Source organism: Accipiter gentilis, chromosome 30 (genome assembly GCF_929443795.1).
Source record: "Accipiter gentilis chromosome 30, bAccGen1.1, whole genome shotgun sequence".
Lineage (NCBI taxonomy): Eukaryota > Metazoa > Chordata > Aves > Accipitriformes > Accipitridae > Astur > Astur gentilis.
In genome coordinates this window covers 20265672-20283683 of record NC_064909.1, presented here as the reverse complement: position 1 = coordinate 20283683, position 18012 = coordinate 20265672, and the positions used below count along the sequence as shown (strand labels likewise).

The 18012-nt window shown below is 48.6% G+C and overlaps 1 protein-coding gene across 1 annotated transcript; it reads left to right on the top strand.

Moving 5' to 3' along the window:
- The first annotated feature begins 1912 nt into the window (after positions 1-1912).
- DSTN (destrin, actin depolymerizing factor) lies at positions 1913-14153 on the top strand. Its single transcript, XM_049833585.1, has 4 exons — positions 1913-2122; positions 10882-11189; positions 11430-11506; positions 12802-14153. The coding sequence occupies exons 1-4, from the start codon at positions 2120-2122 to the stop codon at positions 12909-12911; spliced, it is 498 nt and encodes a 165-aa protein (XP_049689542.1). The 5' UTR covers positions 1913-2119; the 3' UTR covers positions 12912-14153.
- The last annotated feature ends 3859 nt before the right edge of the window (positions 14154-18012 follow it).

Here is an 18012-nt window from a genome sequence, read left to right as displayed (position 1 = left end):
TCAGACTAAAAAGCACAGCTGCCCCAGGTCTCCATTACATGCCACTGCAGATGGAGGTCTGCTACAGCACCACGCAGGGAGGCCCCCATCGCCAAACAGTGCCCGCGCCTTGAGTTCTTTTCCAGCCACGCAGCACACACTGGCACCAGGCTAACGATTATAGCAGACAGACAGGACCACAAGTTGTCCAGAGAGATGTATCTGTAGGATTGAAGCTCTACTATTACACAGGCATTTTATCTGACTTGTTTTAGAACAATATGTTTAAAAAACAAAAACCAAACACGTACCCTACTCAATTCTTGTTATTACTTCCCAAGTCAGTTAAGACTTTGGTCCAAATTTAGGCATTCCTTGATTAAATACATCAGAAAAGAGCCTTGGGAAGAACTACCCACCCACCCCAATTTAAGTCTAAGTCGTACTGGTAGGTCTTTTGGTAGTGTCACCACAAATCTGATGCAAATGCTCTTGCAGGAGGGACCCCTGGCCAACATAAGGCACCCAACACATGAGCCTAACGCAATAGGACTCCTTTTTCAATACAAGTATCTTCAATATGGGGTCTTTTGGGAACTTTTATCTAATGTGAACAGGCCTAACAGCATCTAAAGAGGACATTTACTGGGGTATGCTGCAAGAAGGGGAAAAAACATCAGAAGGTAACACCCTTAATTAGAAGAGCAATATGGATAAACACTGTAAGGTACAGCTCACACCTTTAGTATTGAGGCTTCATACTAGCTGTCACCTGGTATGAAGTATTGCTGCCTCATACCCCAGCCCTGAAAACATGCAATCAAGCCTTGGATTTGTTTTCTGCTTACAAGCAGGCACAGAGACTTGACAAATAAGCTTTATGTCAGGGACTTTTTGCTCATCGATTCACACAGGAAACATCACTGCAGTCAGGACCCAGTAATGAAACCTAACTGTCTATACATTTTTTAACATTAGCAGGTGCTTCTGTAATCTGATCACAAAAAGCCCAAGCTTCACTGCCCAGAAACATTAAGGAAATAGTATTTTCGCAGCATTTCAGAGGGAGCGGTACTGAAACAAACACGAAACCAGCAGCTTTTCCGAGCCCCCCGGTCTCAGCAGCAGCGTTTTCTCAGCGGCCAGCTTTGTGCCGAGGACAAACCGTTCATTGTTTCAGCCACCTGAAACAGACGCCGCTCTGATTCACGGGGGGACGCTGCTGCTGCTGCTGTGTGGTGGTGCTGGGAAGCAATGCACAGGGTTTCCTGCAGCACACAGCCGGCCTGAGCCAATCAGGAGTGCCTGACTGAGATCGCACCAAAGTAGGTATTAAAAAAAAAAACTCAAAAAAAAAAAAAAAAAAAAAAAAAAAAAGAGAGAAAGAAAGGAAAGCCCCACACTTCCTCCTCGCCAGCTCTTCCAACGGACCGCCCCCCTCTGCTCCCTTTCGGGCCGCCTCCCCTCCTGCTTGCCTCAGGGCCATGACCGCCCCACAGCCGCCCCCCCCCGGATGCCTCCCCGCCGGGGTACCCCCCCAAACCGCTCCCCTACCCCCTCACGACTGCCTCAATCCTTTTCAACCCTGCTCCCAGCAGCCCCAATCCTCTCATTTTTTGCCCGGCGGCCGCCCTCCCGCCTTTTTCCCCTCACAGCTCCCTGAGCCCCCAACTTTCCCCTCAGCGCCTCCCCTACCCTCACCCTCGCGGCACACCTTGGGGCAGGTAATCCCGCCCCACCTAGCAGAGGCGATGCTGCCATTGGCCGGCCGGCGCGCGACCGCCGTCCATCAGCCGGGGGCTCCCCCTGTAATTGGGCAGCCCACCCAAGCCGGGGTGGGGTGGGGGAAAAACTGTGGGGTGCGCAGGTTCCCCTCCCCCCCATACACACCCGTAGGGCGGGGCCGCGCATGCGCACTGGAGCCGGGGGGGGTCCGGGGCGTTGCCACGCAGGGCTCCCACCATAGCAACCGCTTCCTCCTCCGGGCACGGCGGGCTGTGACGTCGGCAGCGTTTCCGCCCGGCTCGCGCCCTCGCCGCTTCCCTTCCTGCTGCCGGAGCCCGCGCCGCGCCCAGCATCTGAGGGGAGAAGCCGCTGCTCCCGCACCGCGCTCCGTCACCCGCCGTGCCCCGCCGACGCCATGGTAGGGAGCCGAGAGCTGCCCCGGGGGGGGAGCGGGCCGTTACGCTTCCCCTCCCCCCCCCTCTGCCTCCTCTTCCTCCTCCCCCGCCTTCATCCCCGGGGAAAGGGGGGGATGGGGGCGGGAGGTACCGGCCGTATCCCGGCCTGCGGCGCCGCTGTGCTCGGCGGCATCGCGCCCCTCTTTTCCTTCTCCTTCCCTCGGTCCTTTCCTCTCGCCTTTGAACTTGAGGCGGCGGATCCGTTCTCCTCCCTTTTTGCCTCCCGCCCCCATCCCGCCATGAGGCGGCGGAAGGTTACTCCCCCCCTCCTTGAGGCGATGGAACTGTCCTCTCCCCTTCGTCCTCCCCCCCCCCCCCCCCTCGGGAGGCGATGGTACGTTCCGGGCCGCACACAGGCGCTAGGGGCAGGCGCGTCCATTTCGCCCCTGGGGGGGAGGGGGGGAAGCGGTGAGGAGAGCGAGGCGGGAAGAGCCGGAGGGGGGGGGGGGGCAGCGGCCCCTCCCCGTGCCGCAGGGCGCGGCCGGGGGGGGGAGGGGCGGCATCCCCCCCACCCCACCCGAGGGGTTGCGTGGGGAGTGGGAACCCCCACACACACCACACACCCTCCCCTTCACGGGGGGCTGCCCCGCTCGGGAGGAAACGCGGCCTCAACCGCATCCGCCCCCGACGAGCGGCCCAGGGCGGGAGCCATCTTCCCCAAAACTGAGGGGTTTTCGGGCTTGGCCTAGAAAAAAAAGGCGACGGCTCCCTCGGTCGAGACGGGGGGGGGCGGGAAGAAGCCGTCCTACCGCCAGCCTGGGGGCCCCAGTTGCAACGTTCCCCGGTGCGCAGTCGCCGGGGACCGGGCCGGCCTTGCATCAGGCCCGGCTGGAGTCAGCAGTCCTGGGAGCAGACAAAAGGGAGGGGGGGATGGGATGGGATGGGGGGGGGAGCAAAACCCGCGGAAGGAAGAGGGTAGTCGTAACAAACACGTTTTTGCAGCGACTGCTCGAAGAAGCTTGAATTTTGAAGGTGCTTGCCACAAGGGCTTGGGAGATTTTTGTCTTGCTTCTCCACACAGGGAAGGTCTAATGCTGGAAGGGGAGGAAATACGGAAATGTAGTCACCGTAACACACCGATTTGCCCGTTTTCTCTAGCTTTCAGAAAAGCGCCAGGGGACTTCTTTCACAAATGGGGTGGAATAGACCAAACGGCTATCGTGCTTCATGGTGGTTCATTTTTGATTGGTTTGCCTACACTAGAAGTTTGCATCCCCGTTTAACTCGGGCTACTGCAACTGACAAATTCACTTGAATTACTAGCTCGCACAGTTTTAACTGATGTCCGGTTTTTGCTTGAGTCATGCACAAGCACTTGTCCAGCAACAAACGCCTGTGTGTTTTGATGCACTTGCCTAGGTTATTTGCCGTTAGTAGAGGGGTTACATCTTGAGGCCTCCCCATGGTATTTACCCTTAGTTTCTTAAGCATGTGGTATATCCAGTAAATAAACTTTTAGCCTGTATAGGCCTGGCAGACAGGATGTGCTACTAATCTCCCTGCTTCCTATAACACCCGAGTTGAAGCATCTATGGCTGGTCTGCAGCATGGAGCAGAGCTAATGGGAGTTGCAGATGAAGCTGCTAAAAGTCTGACGAGACTTGCAGCTCTTGTTTAAAATAGGCTTGTCTGAACAAGCTAGCTACCACCTCTGCAGTACGCAAACCTAGTTTAGAATGACTACTCAGTGTGTCAGGCTTCACCTTGCTTCAGAACCAGAGAATTCCCCAGTCAGTCAAAACTAGTATTTCTCATAATGATCTCCTTTTTGGAACAGGGTCTGGGTTGGCTTTTTTAAGATGCTTTCCAGTTGCTCCAAATCAATTTGCTTTTGGGCAAAGAGTGTAGGCCTTCTGGCAAAGCACAGTAATGCCAGCAGGAGGGCATCATTCGGTATCAAAAGAGCATTGGATTTTCTGCTTTTGTGTCTTGCCACAAGGTTCAGTTTCTTTGCTACTGGATTAAATGAGTCCATGGTCTTTGGAGGACCGTGCAAATTATTTTTCTTGGTTGTTAGTCAATACTATTTCCAAATCTGTGTAATTACAAGGTACATATGCCTCATATACTAGATGACAGCCTCATGACAATTGGTAGTGTGGGTGTCTGGCGTGTTCCTACTTGCCTTGTCTGAATATCGTTATCAAGAGGCTCCTGCTGGGAGCAAGGGCTGACCTAAGCGATCTCATGTGGGAGAGCCTGCGGACAGCCAGAACTTGCATGTAAAGCTGTTCAGAGCCTTTCGCTTGCCTGACTGTTCAGCATTCACAGCGATCTCCAGGACGGATACTTTAGTAACAAGTATCTGGGATGTCCAGAGCAGGCCTTCGAAGCCTGTTTTTAAGGGTGAAGTTTAAGCTTTAGGTTGCCATAGGCGCCTGGAGGGCCACAAGAAAATTCTTACAGACACTTGGGCTCACAATAGCTGATTTCTGTGCTGGATGTGTTTCTAAGAGGCTTTGCTTTCCTCTAAGATTTCTGCTGCATACCAGCTTACACCCACATTACCTTAAAAACATGTGTTTCAACACAGGAACGGGTACTACTCAAAACTTCTGTCCTGCTACTGGCTACCACAGTTCCTGTTTTTCAGCAGCATTGCTGGGATTGCCTTTTGTGGGTATTGCTTGTTATACCTACCTTGATAATTATATCAGGAGTGAACTTCATGGTAGCTTGGACAAGGTGATGATTTCCTCTTTGGCTGAAAGCTGAGGAAATGACCTCCAGGAATTCAGGGGAGACTTTTTTCCCTGCTTCCCCCCCCCCCCCCCCCCCAGTAATTACTTTCTTACTCATCTCTCCTCATCTAGTCGATAACCTTTCTTATTGGTAGCAGAAAAAAAAAGCTGAATAGAGTTTTGATTCCTTCCCCCCAAAAAGAGACCAACTAATGCAAAATAAAAAACTTGAGTCTACCTGGCAAGATCTGCCTACAAGTGATATGCAAATAACTATGTACTTCTTGCTGGTTTATGGTTTGCAGATAATGGCCTCTTGCACAACAGCAGTAAAAAGGCAGTTAGTTATGTTTCCTATCATGCTTCAGATCTGAACTGAAGCTTTGGACTTCCACATGCATGGGCTGCCTGGTGTAAATGGAGGTGTCTGTCTGTCCAGCTGTAGGTAGTAGCAGAGGACATGGCCCTACTGGGACTTGGGAAGTCACTGGTGTTCCCACACAGGTGCTGGTCTTTGGGGCGAAGTTAAACTAGTCACTCCATGCACTGCCTTCTTTCCAACTCAGTAAAGTGTGGATGGTCATATCAGATGGGGGTTTTTTGAGTGCTCAAATAACAGATTAAAAGCAAAGCAGTATTTAAGATCCTTATATTTTTAACCACCTACATTTTCAGTCCACTTGTCGGCCATAGCTGATACCTTTTCAGAAGCCTGATTTGGTAAAATCTTCTCACAGTCTGTTTGTGTGACCCTTCCTTGCTGCTAGGTGCTCTCCCAACCAAGTTGGCTTAGTTTTCCCTTGAAGGTCTCGGTGCTGATGGTGTCCCAGGGTATTGTGTGGCAATGTAAGGGACAGCTTTGTGAAGGCTGCTGTCCCAGAAGAGTTGGGTGGTAATAGGTTTAATTGAAAAAATATTTGTTGCAGAGATGTACTATGACACATTACTGAGTCAGATGGAAATGCCACATAATTAGACAGGCAGTTCTGGCAGTGGTAGGGGATTTTGAAGGTAGATAGGAGGGATGGTATGCCAAGCATAGGGGAAACAAGGTGCTAGCTGAAGGAACTGAGAACTAGATGTGTGGCAGTAGCTAGCAAACATGGGAGCACAGTGTTCTCAAATCTGCCTTTGCAATTAAACAAGGTATACTTCAATAAGTTCTTGGTGTCAAATTCTGGAAAAATTGATGATGCTTTTCCAAGGAGCAAAAGTTTCCACTTGAGTAGCTGTGGATAGTCCATGCTGGTGTATACAATGTGTGTGCATGATTCCCAAATTAAACAGGTCGAGAACTGGTTCTTGAAATGTCCTTGTAGGTAACACATGCACAGGCACCACTATGGAGGGTTCTTAGGTTCTGATCACAGGGAAGAAAACCCACACTGTAAAATTGTCAATCCATAAAAACAAATTTAGTCCTTCAAACTTGTCTTGAGGCAAACTAAGTCATTAGTTTAAAGTTGTCTTGGCTGTCTTACAGTTGAGGAGGGAACAAAGACTTTTCTTAGGTAAAATATTTGAGGAAAATGCTGGAGTTCACAGTGCTTCCTAACAAAAGAGAAGGCAAATTTCATTGTGTCATAGTTGCATTTCAGTGCATGCTTGCTACAAATCCAGTTTACCAGGCGTCTGGCATATGTGTTGCTCCTGAAATGGCTTTCTGTATATGGGGATTTTCTTGAGAAAGCTCTAGATTATTCTTTAGTCTTCCCCCACTTAGATTAAATTTCAGTTGTAGAGTATTTGGCGATGGAGGCAAAATGTTGGAAGCTATTAGTGGAGGCAGCTGGGGACGGCTCTTGCAGTTGGAAGCCTGCTAGACAGAAGGCTCTCTCTTTGGACTGCCCTGTGTAGGGACGGCATTCTGCTCTCACAAGACTTCTGCAGTGCTTTGCACTTAAGGCAGGAACGATGGCTTTGTGTAGGGAATAAGAGCTGCTGTGTTACTGCAGCGCATGCTGACAAGGCATTTAATGCAACCATTACCTCATGTGCCTACAGCAGTCTATATGAAAATACAATGGGGATACTGGTATAAGTGCCCCAGAATAATGTATGAGGCAACGCTGCCCACAAGACGTGCTGCCTTTGCAATAGTTGCATGGAGGTACTGGGGGAGAACTCATTTTTGCTGATTCCCTCAGAGAAACTTACTCTGTCCATTCTCGCCTGAATGTGTCCCTGAGTATGCTGTACTGGTGTCATTTGTCATTTTTCTATCTGATGATTAGGTGGCTTGCCTCCTGGCTGCTGCCTTGTTTCAGTGAGGTTAACAGGCCCCACAGTTAAGGTTCTCGACACTTATAGAAACAGGCTGGCTACTTGAATGTGGTCTTTTCTCTGTAGCTGAGTCCCGAGAATTGTTTTAAGTTGGTGTTGCCTGTGTTACGGGGTTGATCTGTCCCCTGCAACAAAATGTCACCAGCTGATGGTCGTGTATCCCACAAGTACCTGCAACATGTACTGCTCAATGAACAGCTAGCCACCTGTGTACCAGTCCAGAGTTGGATAACTGCTTTCATTCTGAAAAAGGAACAGAACCAGGCTAGCTGTTGTAGCCCTGCAGCGTTCAAGCCAGAATGCACAAAATAATAATGAATGTGCTGTATTGAATCCTCTGAGCAGAGCTCAGTATTGGGCCAAAGAGAGAAAATCCAGACTAACAAATAAACGTTTATTCTGTCATTACTGGTGGGGTGGAGGCTTCTCACCAGCTATTCTTCTGGACAAATCAGCAGAGACACGGTTAAAATGTCAATTGAGGACATGTATTTAGGAGTGTGCTCTTTAACAGTCATCCTGTTGCTGCCCTACACAGAATGGTTGCAACCACCTTACAACAAAAGCTGCCTTGGGTTTGGGGTTTTTTTAATTAATTTTTTTAAGTATGTTTATGAAGCCAGTTGTGGCTGGTACAAGCCCAGGGTTGAAGAGGGAGGTCCTACAGTTACAGAAGTAGATCCTCTCTTTGGAAGCAGTTAGTTGCACTGGGAGTTTATGGGTTCATTTCAGCCCATACTGTGACACAGCTGTAGGGTTTTCTCAGATAGAACAAATCTGCATTGTGCCTAGCAATATAGTGGCTGCTAATGTCAGCCTGTGTGATGAATCCAGGGGTTGAGGAGTAGCACTAGCTACTAACAGCCTTTTGGTTTGGAAAGCTAGAAATCCAGTTCTTACTATTGTCCCTTCAGCTTCTGATCAGTGCCAGTTATCAGCTGCAGTTTAACAGTGAATTTTGAGTTTCCAGACTAAATACTCTCAACATTTGTGGAATCTGAACTGACTTGCCAGCAGTGCTCAGTTTCTTTATAAGGAAACAACTTGTCTCCCGACTTGGAGACGTGTTTCTGGCTGTGCAGTAGCCCAAGCATATGCTCTTTAACTGCACAGTTTGCATTAACCTGCAGCTCTGTTGCTGCTCCTTGCTTATGGCTTTCTGCTGAGCGTTAACCTCTTCTTTCAAAGTTAACTTCTTGCCAACAGGAATTGGTGTGTAGGGGTGGTTGAGAATTGACAAAGGCTGAACTAGGTGACATGAACCACTTTTATGCGATTAGTAGACTCATTCCCATGTTAGTTCAGGCTTTCTGAGGATTTTCTACTTAGAATCTTGAGGTTTTTGTGACTAAAACCTGAGTCTTAACACCTGTTGTCAGCTACTGAAGTGCCATTAGTTAGAAGACAAACCTCGGGGGAAAAAACCATTGTCATGAGTTCACTGTGGATTTGTCCTTAGTGAATGATGCAATAGTTCTAGTCGCTGTACTGTTTGCTTTATTAGGGCGACCTTGTATTATTTAGAGTCTTCCCAGAGAGTTCTTGCCTACACCAACCGCAGGGATGGGAGGAGAAAGACCTTTATTCCTCATTAGTTCTCCATCACACTCTGACAAAGTGCAGTCTCTCCATATGGAGGAGGTGACATAGGAATGAGTCAGTTTGAGTCGATGTTTGCACTTTTGCTCGAATTTATCCTGGAATAGGCTTTCTCCGCTTACTTTCCTTGCCTTATTGGTGATATGCAGAAGGGTGGCTGCCTGCCAGGCAGCTGAGGCACAGTGACTTACTCCCTGTTCTTCTATCCCAAAGTGAGTGCAAGGGATTCTGGGTAGATTACCCCTAATAGACAAGCCATGCATTGCAAATCTTGAGGGAGGTCCCCTTGTATTTGAGTAAACCCCTAAAGAGCACTGTTCTTCACGCTAGAGAAAAGCTTCTGTCTCGGATTCACTGCTGTATGAGATTGCCCTGGTTTTGCATGACCAGCACTTGGGAGATCTAGGTGTCAGACTCCATGGTAATAGATTCTGCCAGCTGTGCCACCTTTCTTCACTGGGTTAGCAAAGCTATGCCAGCTGCTAGAAGTTACAGAAGGAGAGATTTTGGTAGAAAAAGGAGAATCTGGGCTCATCTGAGGTCCTGCGTGGTAGGTGTTGGTCAAGGCTTTAAAAAAAATACACGTTAAGTAGTTGTTCCATGAATAACCATATCAAGGACAGCCTGCTTGAAAGCTAGCACTAAGCAGTTCTCCTTCACCACTGATACCCCGTGTTTTGCAGCTGAACTCTGCTGTTTCTCTAGAACACTGCCACTCTGACAAGGTACAGTGTCCCCCACGAAATGAATCCATCAAGCACATGTTTTGGGGCTGAGCTTAAGGAAAAACAAAATGAAGAACAACCTTTAGTCTTTCTCAGTTGGTATATCTCACCTCATGGTTTACCTGACTGTTAGTACTGCTGACTGTGCTTATAACACTGATGTGTGGCAGTTTACACAAAGGGAGGAGGGCAGTTTTCCTTCTGAGATATGAATTGCCGTATCTGAGGATATGTCATTTGAATTTGGAAGGCCAAAAACCAACGGGGGGAGAAGCAGCATTAGAAAGGAATCTCACTGTTTACACTGCATGCAGCATTTTGAATAGATAGATGAGTGTTGGACAGGCTTCAGTTCGGTCTTCACTTCTCTGGCTGTGATGTCCTTCCAGCAGTGTCCGCTGGCCAGTATGGCTGCCCATATTTGCAATATTTGCTACTGCACAGCTGCTTTTAAGCTCTCCAACTTTGCTGCATTCTGAGCACAAAAGTCAGATACAAATGCTTCTACCCTGCCACCTCTTTTTTTTTTCTTTTTTTTTTGTCTCATTCCCAAAAAAGCAGCAGACTGAAAATGCAGTTCAGCCTCTTGTCATTCTTGCTAGGTCTTGTCCTCTTTATTCTGTGCAGCTGCCTTTAACATCAGATTGGTAATGCTGCATCTGCACCTCCTCTTACAGATAGTGCAGGGTGATACCACTAAGTAACTAGAATTTCCCATCAGACTTAAAGCAGAAAACAAAAAAAAAAAAATTGAAAAGGCAGGCAGCTTGCTTTAAAAAGTGATGGAGGAGCTGCTGGGAAGTAGACACTTTAACTGTTAGACTTGCAAGTTCTCCCTTTAAAACACTGCATTCAGAGCAACTCCTGAAAGTTGGCTTGTTCAGCTAAAAACTGTACCACTACAGTCCCAGTACCCCACTACATGTCTCTTGATCTCTAAACCAAATCCATGTGACAAGCATGGAATTTGGCCATGTTTTACGTCTGCTCCTAAAGCTGCTAGCAAGCATGGTAGAAATGGCTAGGAAACTTTGAACAGAAGATCCTCGTGGACTTGATTGCCTAGCTAGCCTGAAATGGGTACCAAAATTAAGCTGCTGTAATGCCAAAGGATCTGCCGCAACTGAATCTCAGAGGACAAGGGGTGGACATGCATGTAAAACTACCCCAAAACAGCGTTCTAATATAAGTAGGATTGCGCCTTCTTCAGAATAGTTTTGGTTTGGCAGCTGGCTGTGGGCAGCATCAAGACTCCAGATTCTTTACTTGGCCTGGAAAAAGAGGGCCTGCAGCCTTTTCTGACGAGACTCTCAGGCCGCTGGTGACTATTGCCAGTAGCGGTTGTCTTCTAGCCTCGCGTTTCAGGCAGCGCAGTAATGTAGTTGTGAAAATTTGCGGCGGTAGCCCTAAGGGTCTTTGCTCTTGTCTTTGCAGGCATCTGGAGTACAAGTTGCCGATGAGGTATGCCGTATCTTCTACGACATGAAAGTGCGGAAGTGCTCTACGCCCGAGGAAATTAAGAAGAGGAAGAAGGCTGTCATCTTCTGCCTCAGTCCAGACAAAAAGTGCATTATTGTGGAAGAAGGCAAAGAGATTCTGGTGGGAGATGTCGGTGTGACAGTTACCGACCCTTTCAAGCACTTTGTGCAGATGCTTCCCGAGAAGGATTGCCGTTATGCCTTGTATGATGCAAGCTTTGAGACCAAGGAATCCAAAAAAGAAGAGCTGATGTTTTTCTTGTGGTAAGCTGTCTTCCCAACTCACTCATTCCTAATATGCAGTCCAAGTGCTGTGGGTGAGGTCTCCGAGTGTTTGTGTTGCCCAGGCTGGCAAGATGGCAGGCTTAAAGTGAGCCGGACAGCCTGATGCCTGTCGTCTGAGCCATGAGACGTTTCACTTGTTCATAATCGGTAGGATACTGCTTCTGTCTGTGCTGGATAATAAATATCACTAATTGCACTCTTTTTGGTGTGTCCCGTTAGGGCACCAGAACAAGCACCTCTCAAAAGTAAGATGATCTACGCAAGCTCCAAGGATGCAATCAAAAAGAAGTTTCAAGGTATGTAATACAGCTAACGCTCCTAGCTGTGCCATGTCCCTAAGATGCTTATGCAGCAAGGCTTAACCTTTGGCTAATTGGTTTGGTTTTGGGTTTGGGTTTTTTTTGAGATACCAGTGAGACATGAGAACTTCACAGGTGAAATGCCCTGTGACAGAGGTAAAACGAGCTCTGGCTAAAACTACTGTCTGACTTTGAATTTTAGAGGCACTAGAACTGTGCTCAGGACAAGAGCAGGCTTTGCGATCTGACACCATAGCTGTACTGTACAGAGCAGCACATCTGCACCATACAGGATAGAAACCATTAGATTCATAACACGGAGCTGGATTTTGTGCAGAGCTGCCCCTGTGGCAGAGGACTTTCAGCCCTGTGTCTGTTGAAATACACAATCTCATAAGCTTACTGTGGTGTAATAGTAGTAATTAATTCACTTGATTTAGAGATGCAGTTGTGATTACTCATTTTAAAAGGCATTGCATCTCCAAGTGGAGAAGCGAAGTACTGTTCAGCCTGTTGGGCACCATTAACCAAGGAGTAAACACCTTGCTGCAGCATTCAGAAATTTCATGCTAAGTCAGTCATTACGATGGCTCGTAGCCAGATAGCACTGCCTCCCCACCCCCTGCTTCAGTTCCTCATGCCTCGCTGGGCCAAAATCTTGCAGCGTGCAAGACTGACAGGATCATTGTGCAGCAGTGCCAGCCTTCACAGGACAACTCTCCAGTGGATTGGAACTACGCAAGGGAGACTGTTCTGTGCTGCACATGTCAAAGTTGAAAAAAAGAAATCCTGAAGAAATTCTGCTCTTCTCCGCATAAGACAGGCTCCCCCGCCCTCAAAAAAAAACCCACACTGTTGATTCCTTAGACCAGAGAAGTCTTTCTGGTCTCTACATCTCAGGTTCTCACTCTGATTCTTTCACCCACCTCTCCAGAAGGGGAGCTGAGTCAGCCATCTTAGTGTGCTTGCATGTAGCTCCCTCATCTGCCATATCCAGGGTAGCACTAGAAATGAGAGATTTGCTCATGAGATAGCCTGCAATGAAAAGGCTAGCAGTCTGAGCACTGATCTAGTGAAAACTTTCTCCCTGATATTTCTGTGTTGATGTTTGGCGCGTAGCCAAGTGTCTCCTCTGACACATCAGGGGAAAACCATCCAAATTCCTAAGCTAAAGCAGGACTTACCTGCTTGAGTGACTGGATTGCCTCTTCTAATGTTACTACCAAGTATGTTTCTTTGATTACTAGCATGTTGAAATACTGCATTATTGAGTGTTTTGCCTCTTCTTTTAGGCATAAAGCATGAATGCCAAGCAAATGGGCCAGAGGACCTCAACCGAGCTTGCATTGCTGAGAAGCTAGGAGGCTCCCTAGTCGTAGCTTTTGAAGGAAGTCCCGTGTAGATGTCATACAGTGCCACAACTCTACAAGCATTCCATGTTTTAATATATCAGTTATGTAAAGCAACCATTCTAGGCAAGGGTTTCACTAACTGTAGGGAAGCTGTCTTGTAGAATAAAGTAGATTTTGGAGATGTAGCTCGTATGTACAAATGACCCTAAATAAATCGAATCTAAGGATTTATCTTGGTGTATTAATATTTGCATTGGTTGTCCAGCCCAATACTGTCCCCAATGGATTAACACTAAAGGTCTCCAAAAATTTTGGTCCAATGCAGCAGTGTATCATGGGATGAAAAGGGGGGGAGGTGAGAACAATCTGGTTCCTGTTCTTACTTTTCTAAATTGTAACAAGCAAAATTCAGTCAGTCTCTTGGAGGCTACTGGCCAAATTGCCAAACTCAAAATCTTTTCCCCTGTAACTGTTTAATGCAAAACTTAAAACCTGTAGTTAAAGTTAGGCTAAAGCAGCCTGTTGGCACCAAAACTGGGTTAAATTCTTAGTGCTTGCAGTTGCAGAGCAGTACTTAAAAGACTAATTCTGAAGTTAAATAGAGATAAAATAGACACACTTTTCTGGAGAAATAGTCCTAATGCACTCTCTTGTAAACTCACGGTGCAGTAATAATATTTAAAGGTTCACTTGTTCTGTAGGTTCAATTTTCTTGTTATGAAGTGTCTTGAGGTCTTTTCCAGCCTGAGTGATTCTATAAAAATTGCTTTTCTGTTGATATAGTTTAATTTAGAACTACCTTAGTTTCTCTAATACACACTTGCTAGTGGATCAGATGCTTCTGAGGCTTTTACAAATGCAGATTCTTATATTGGAGCTCTCCAGTTATGGGTAGTACTATGAGAAACAACCACATCTTAAAAAGTGGTGGTTTTCAGCCCCAGTCTTTGGTCACTTGGTCCATTTGTCCATAATTACTATTGATTTAACTTAGTAGAACCAATCAGCCTGACTAATACGGCTTGATCTGGGCTTTTTGTCTGTTAGCTTCTTTAATTCTGTAGAAATGCATGGAAATATCACCTACTAGAAAGTTTGACCTGAAATGCCTTTTGTATGGGGGGTAGAGAACATTCCTGTGCCAGCTACAGAGATCTTAAAAGCTTCCATGTTTCACCAGTGGTTGATTAAAGCTGTTTCCTTTGTGTAATGTGTACATGGGAGTTGCATAGAGTTTTCCTGTATGTCTGTAGAGAAAAAGAAAAAAAAAAAAAAACAACACAAAACCCTTAGCCTCCAGTGCGTTACTGTGATATGTTCTGTGCGTGCCAAATTCAAATAGCCTAAATAAATGGGGTTTCCCTCCCCTGGGTCAGTGACTGATTCCTCTCCAGCCTCCGGATCAGCCCTCCTGCAGCAGAGCCGGTGCTGCTGGCTGAGAACGCCGGAGCCCTGCGTAAGCGCCTTCCGCAGCTACTGCCCTGTGCTGTTCATGGGGGAGAAAGGATTGGGGGGGGGGGGGGGGGGGGGGGGGAGAAACAGGCTGGAAGGAGGAGCTGGTGGAGGCAGAGGGAGTTAGGGGGGGGAAGCTAGAGCCAGCCTGCTGCAGGCTCTAGCTCCCTAACAGTACCTGCTCTCTGCCTTTTAGGCTTCGGACCCAAATTTCCATGGGTTGGGGAGCTTCCTGGGAAATATATTTGCAGTCTGAGGAAGAGAAACCCAGCACATGTGGGTTATTTTGTGTTGCTTTCCCTGTAAGAACTGAGGGAGCTTTCTCTGGCCAGCCCGAGGAAGCCCCGGCAGTTACAGGCTGCCCCTTCCTCTGCGAGCTCTTGCCAGCTGTGCAGGGACAGAAGGCTGTACTGTCCCCGCAGCCTCTCAGCAAAGCGGTGCGCTGGTTTATCTGGGGGGCCAGGGACATAATGGTCCATTACCTAACTCGGCATGTGCCCTCTCTGGCCACGCTGCATGGTTAAAACCTTTAATTAAAGGCGGGCACTGACCGCTTGCTCTAACTTGGCACCCGCCCGGGTCACAGGGTTGGGAGCACAAGGTTTTCTGATGTAAAGAGATCCACCAGAGCGAAGCTTTCTGATTTGGAGAAAAGTGACCCGGCCTGGTTTCTGCTGGTGCTTTTTAGCCTGGTTTCGGTCAACTCTGAGCTCGCCCAAGTGGCTAATCGTCCTCATCAACAGCTCCTCCTTGCCCAGGTGTCTGCAGTACTGGTCTCCGTCCAAAGTCCAGGTTGAGATAAGGAAACCAGAGTGACACAGCGGGAGTGGTGCTGCCTGACAAACAAAGGGAACTCCCAGCCGAGATCCAGCTGATAATGTCTCCAGACTTCAGGTATCTTTGAAGAGATATCCAGCCCACGTGACACCATGGGGGACTTCTGCCTGGGATGTCCTTCCTTGGTTAGAAAATGGAGCAGGAGTCCCTGCAAAGGGGGAAGGATGTCAGACCTGGAAGGTAGGAGAGCATCTCCCACAACGTGAAAGCCCTCGGATCGGGGACTTGGGTACAAAATGCCTTAGTCCCAGGACTTGGAGGGATGGGAGGTCTGAGGTGGCACTTCGGGCCTTGGCTAGGTGTGATCCCACAGCTTCAGCTGATCTAAGAGGCTTTGGCTGCTTTTAGGACCCTCGCAGTAAGTCCTGAGGTTGTTAACCTTTGCAGCTGTAATGCTTCAGGCTTGTCCACATCGTGGAGTTCGTGGGCCAAACTTCACCACCTCCCTAGGCTGGTTGTCCTTCTGCGGTTGGAGGGGATGAAAAGCACGGGAAGATGTTTCCTCTTCTGACTGTTTCAAGTCCTTTCAGTTAAGGTTTCTTCCAAATCACCCAGACCTTCTGAAAAGGCAAGGCAACCAGAGAGAGACAACACGAGGAACGCTTCTATACCAGGACTGCATGAAGAGAAGAAAAAGGTGAAGGGGGTTCAGCTGGACACAGCTCAGAGCCACGCAAGCTCAGCAGGACCGCAGCCCAGGTACTGCACCTTGGCTGCTGCAAGAGCAGAGCTACTAGAAACCTTTTCAAGTCCACGTGCAGGCAAGGGTTTCCCAAAAGCCGTTTTTTGTCCATTACACTGGGGAGAAGATGGGGATGGGAGATGGAGACTGGTAATTCAGGCCTGAGCTTGAGCAGCAAGTGGTGTAAATGTAATTTAGCTGCTCCAGCAAAAAGGCAAACTTGAGTGTCTAAGCTGTGGCTTGATAAGCCAGGCTGAAAGGTAGCTCCAGCCATGACTGAAATCGGCCAACGGATCCAGCCTTCCCATCAAAAATCACTCCAGCCGGGTGATTTCTTGATCTTTATCAATAAAGTACCTGCCTGCAGCACCTGGGCGCCTGGCTGTTGATCGTACCTGCCCAGTCAGGCTGACAAGTAAGAAGCCGACAGCGTGGCTTACCTGGAGGAAAGGAGATGATAACCCTCGGTAAAGCCCACGTTGTGAAATCCCACCAGCTCCTGGGAGAGCAGGGACTGGCCGGTCCTCAGCCCTGCGTGCTGGTGGGCAAGGCTTGGGTTTCTGCTAGCCCCTCGGGATGTCTTTCCCTTTCCACCAAGGTGCCGAGGGAAGAAAAAAAAATCCCAGCTGTACCACTCCAGGTATTGAAAATGAAGCTAAATGTCTTTTCCCCCAAAAGATGTGGGTTTTTTCAGCTTTGCTTAACAAGATCAGCTCCTCTCTTTCTTTCTAAAACAGCCAGCTCGGTGATGTATCCTGGAAGGACGCCATGTCCTCCGACTCTGGGGACATCGAATTTACTCTTGGGTGACTTTTGGAGCCCCATCAGAGCCCCCCTGCCCGGGATGCCGGCTGCTCTCCTTGCGTTGTGCTGGTTTTGGGGAAGGGCTTTGTTACAGCTCCTGTGTTAACGCCTGGGTATCCGCTCTGTTTTGCGCAAGAGCTGACAATAAAGGAAATCGTTGTTGCAAAAGTAAAAAAAAACAAACTGAAAAACCGATGGATTGCACTCACTTCACTGTACCTGCTGCTCTGGGGCTCTTCCTACCGGATGGCTCTCAGAGGGGCGACGGCCACCCTGGTATGCTCAACGGGTTTGGGTTTTTTGCAATCCTGGTAAAATTCCTCACTTTTGGGGATCTTTAAAAGCCAGAATGTGACAGGCCAGGTCTGCTGCTCTGCAGCAGGAGGGAGGGGGGGGGGGGGGGAGCATCAGGGTTTGTAATGAGTGTGCGAGGTCTCAGCTTGGTCAGAGATGCGGGATGGACACGCACGCACCCGCTCGTGTGATTTGCACATCCCTTCTCCATCACAGCCCTAAAAGCCCCAGTGCTGGGGGTGGGGACAGGACACGTGTCTGCCCAGTTCTGCCTGTGTGGATTCTCTGGTGTCTAATATAGAGGTTGAGCGCACACTGCCTTTCCCACCAACAAAATGGAGGCAGGTCTGATCCTCATCCCTCTTCCTGGGCTTGACTTTTTGGACACCCTGGAGGGAACAAGTGCTTTGGGGGCCTTTCCCCCCCCCCCCTTAAATCCTGCTGATGTCAGCATCGGGCTCAGCAGCTTTATTGTGGGGAGACAGACACCGAGCTGTCACGTGGCCTCTGCCATTTCCTAAGAAACCAGCTTAAAAAAAAAAAAAAAAAAAGAAAAAAAAAGAAAAAAAACGAGGAAAAAAAGAGGAAGAAAAAGAAAAGGGAAAAAAAAAAAAGAGAACCAAAAAAAGGGAAAAAAATTTAAACGGAAAGCCACAAGAAGGGGAGAGCAGAGGGCTGGAGAGCCTGGCAGTGACCGAGCACGACCACCACACAACAAACACCCAGAGGGACAAAATTCCCAGGGAGCGCGGAGGTTAAAGCAAGCAGGAGGAACGGTCCCCGCTGGGCTGGCGTGGGTCACCCCACTGTGCCCCATCCCCATGCTCGGTGGGACCCCACGGCAGTGACACCCTCCGTGGCGCGCGATGCTCCCGCGAGGAGCTCGGCGTGCACCACCAGCGTGAAAACACAGGCATCTGGAAGGAAAAGTTTCTCTCCTTTTATATTGGGAAAAAAAAAAAAAAAATCCAGAGGGGGATGGCTGTTGCAGCACAGCAAGGAAGGGGGAGAATAAAGGATCTGCTCCTGGGCAAAGCAGGGTCCTTCTTCAGTGACCCCAAAGACCTGCCTGGCCTGCAAAC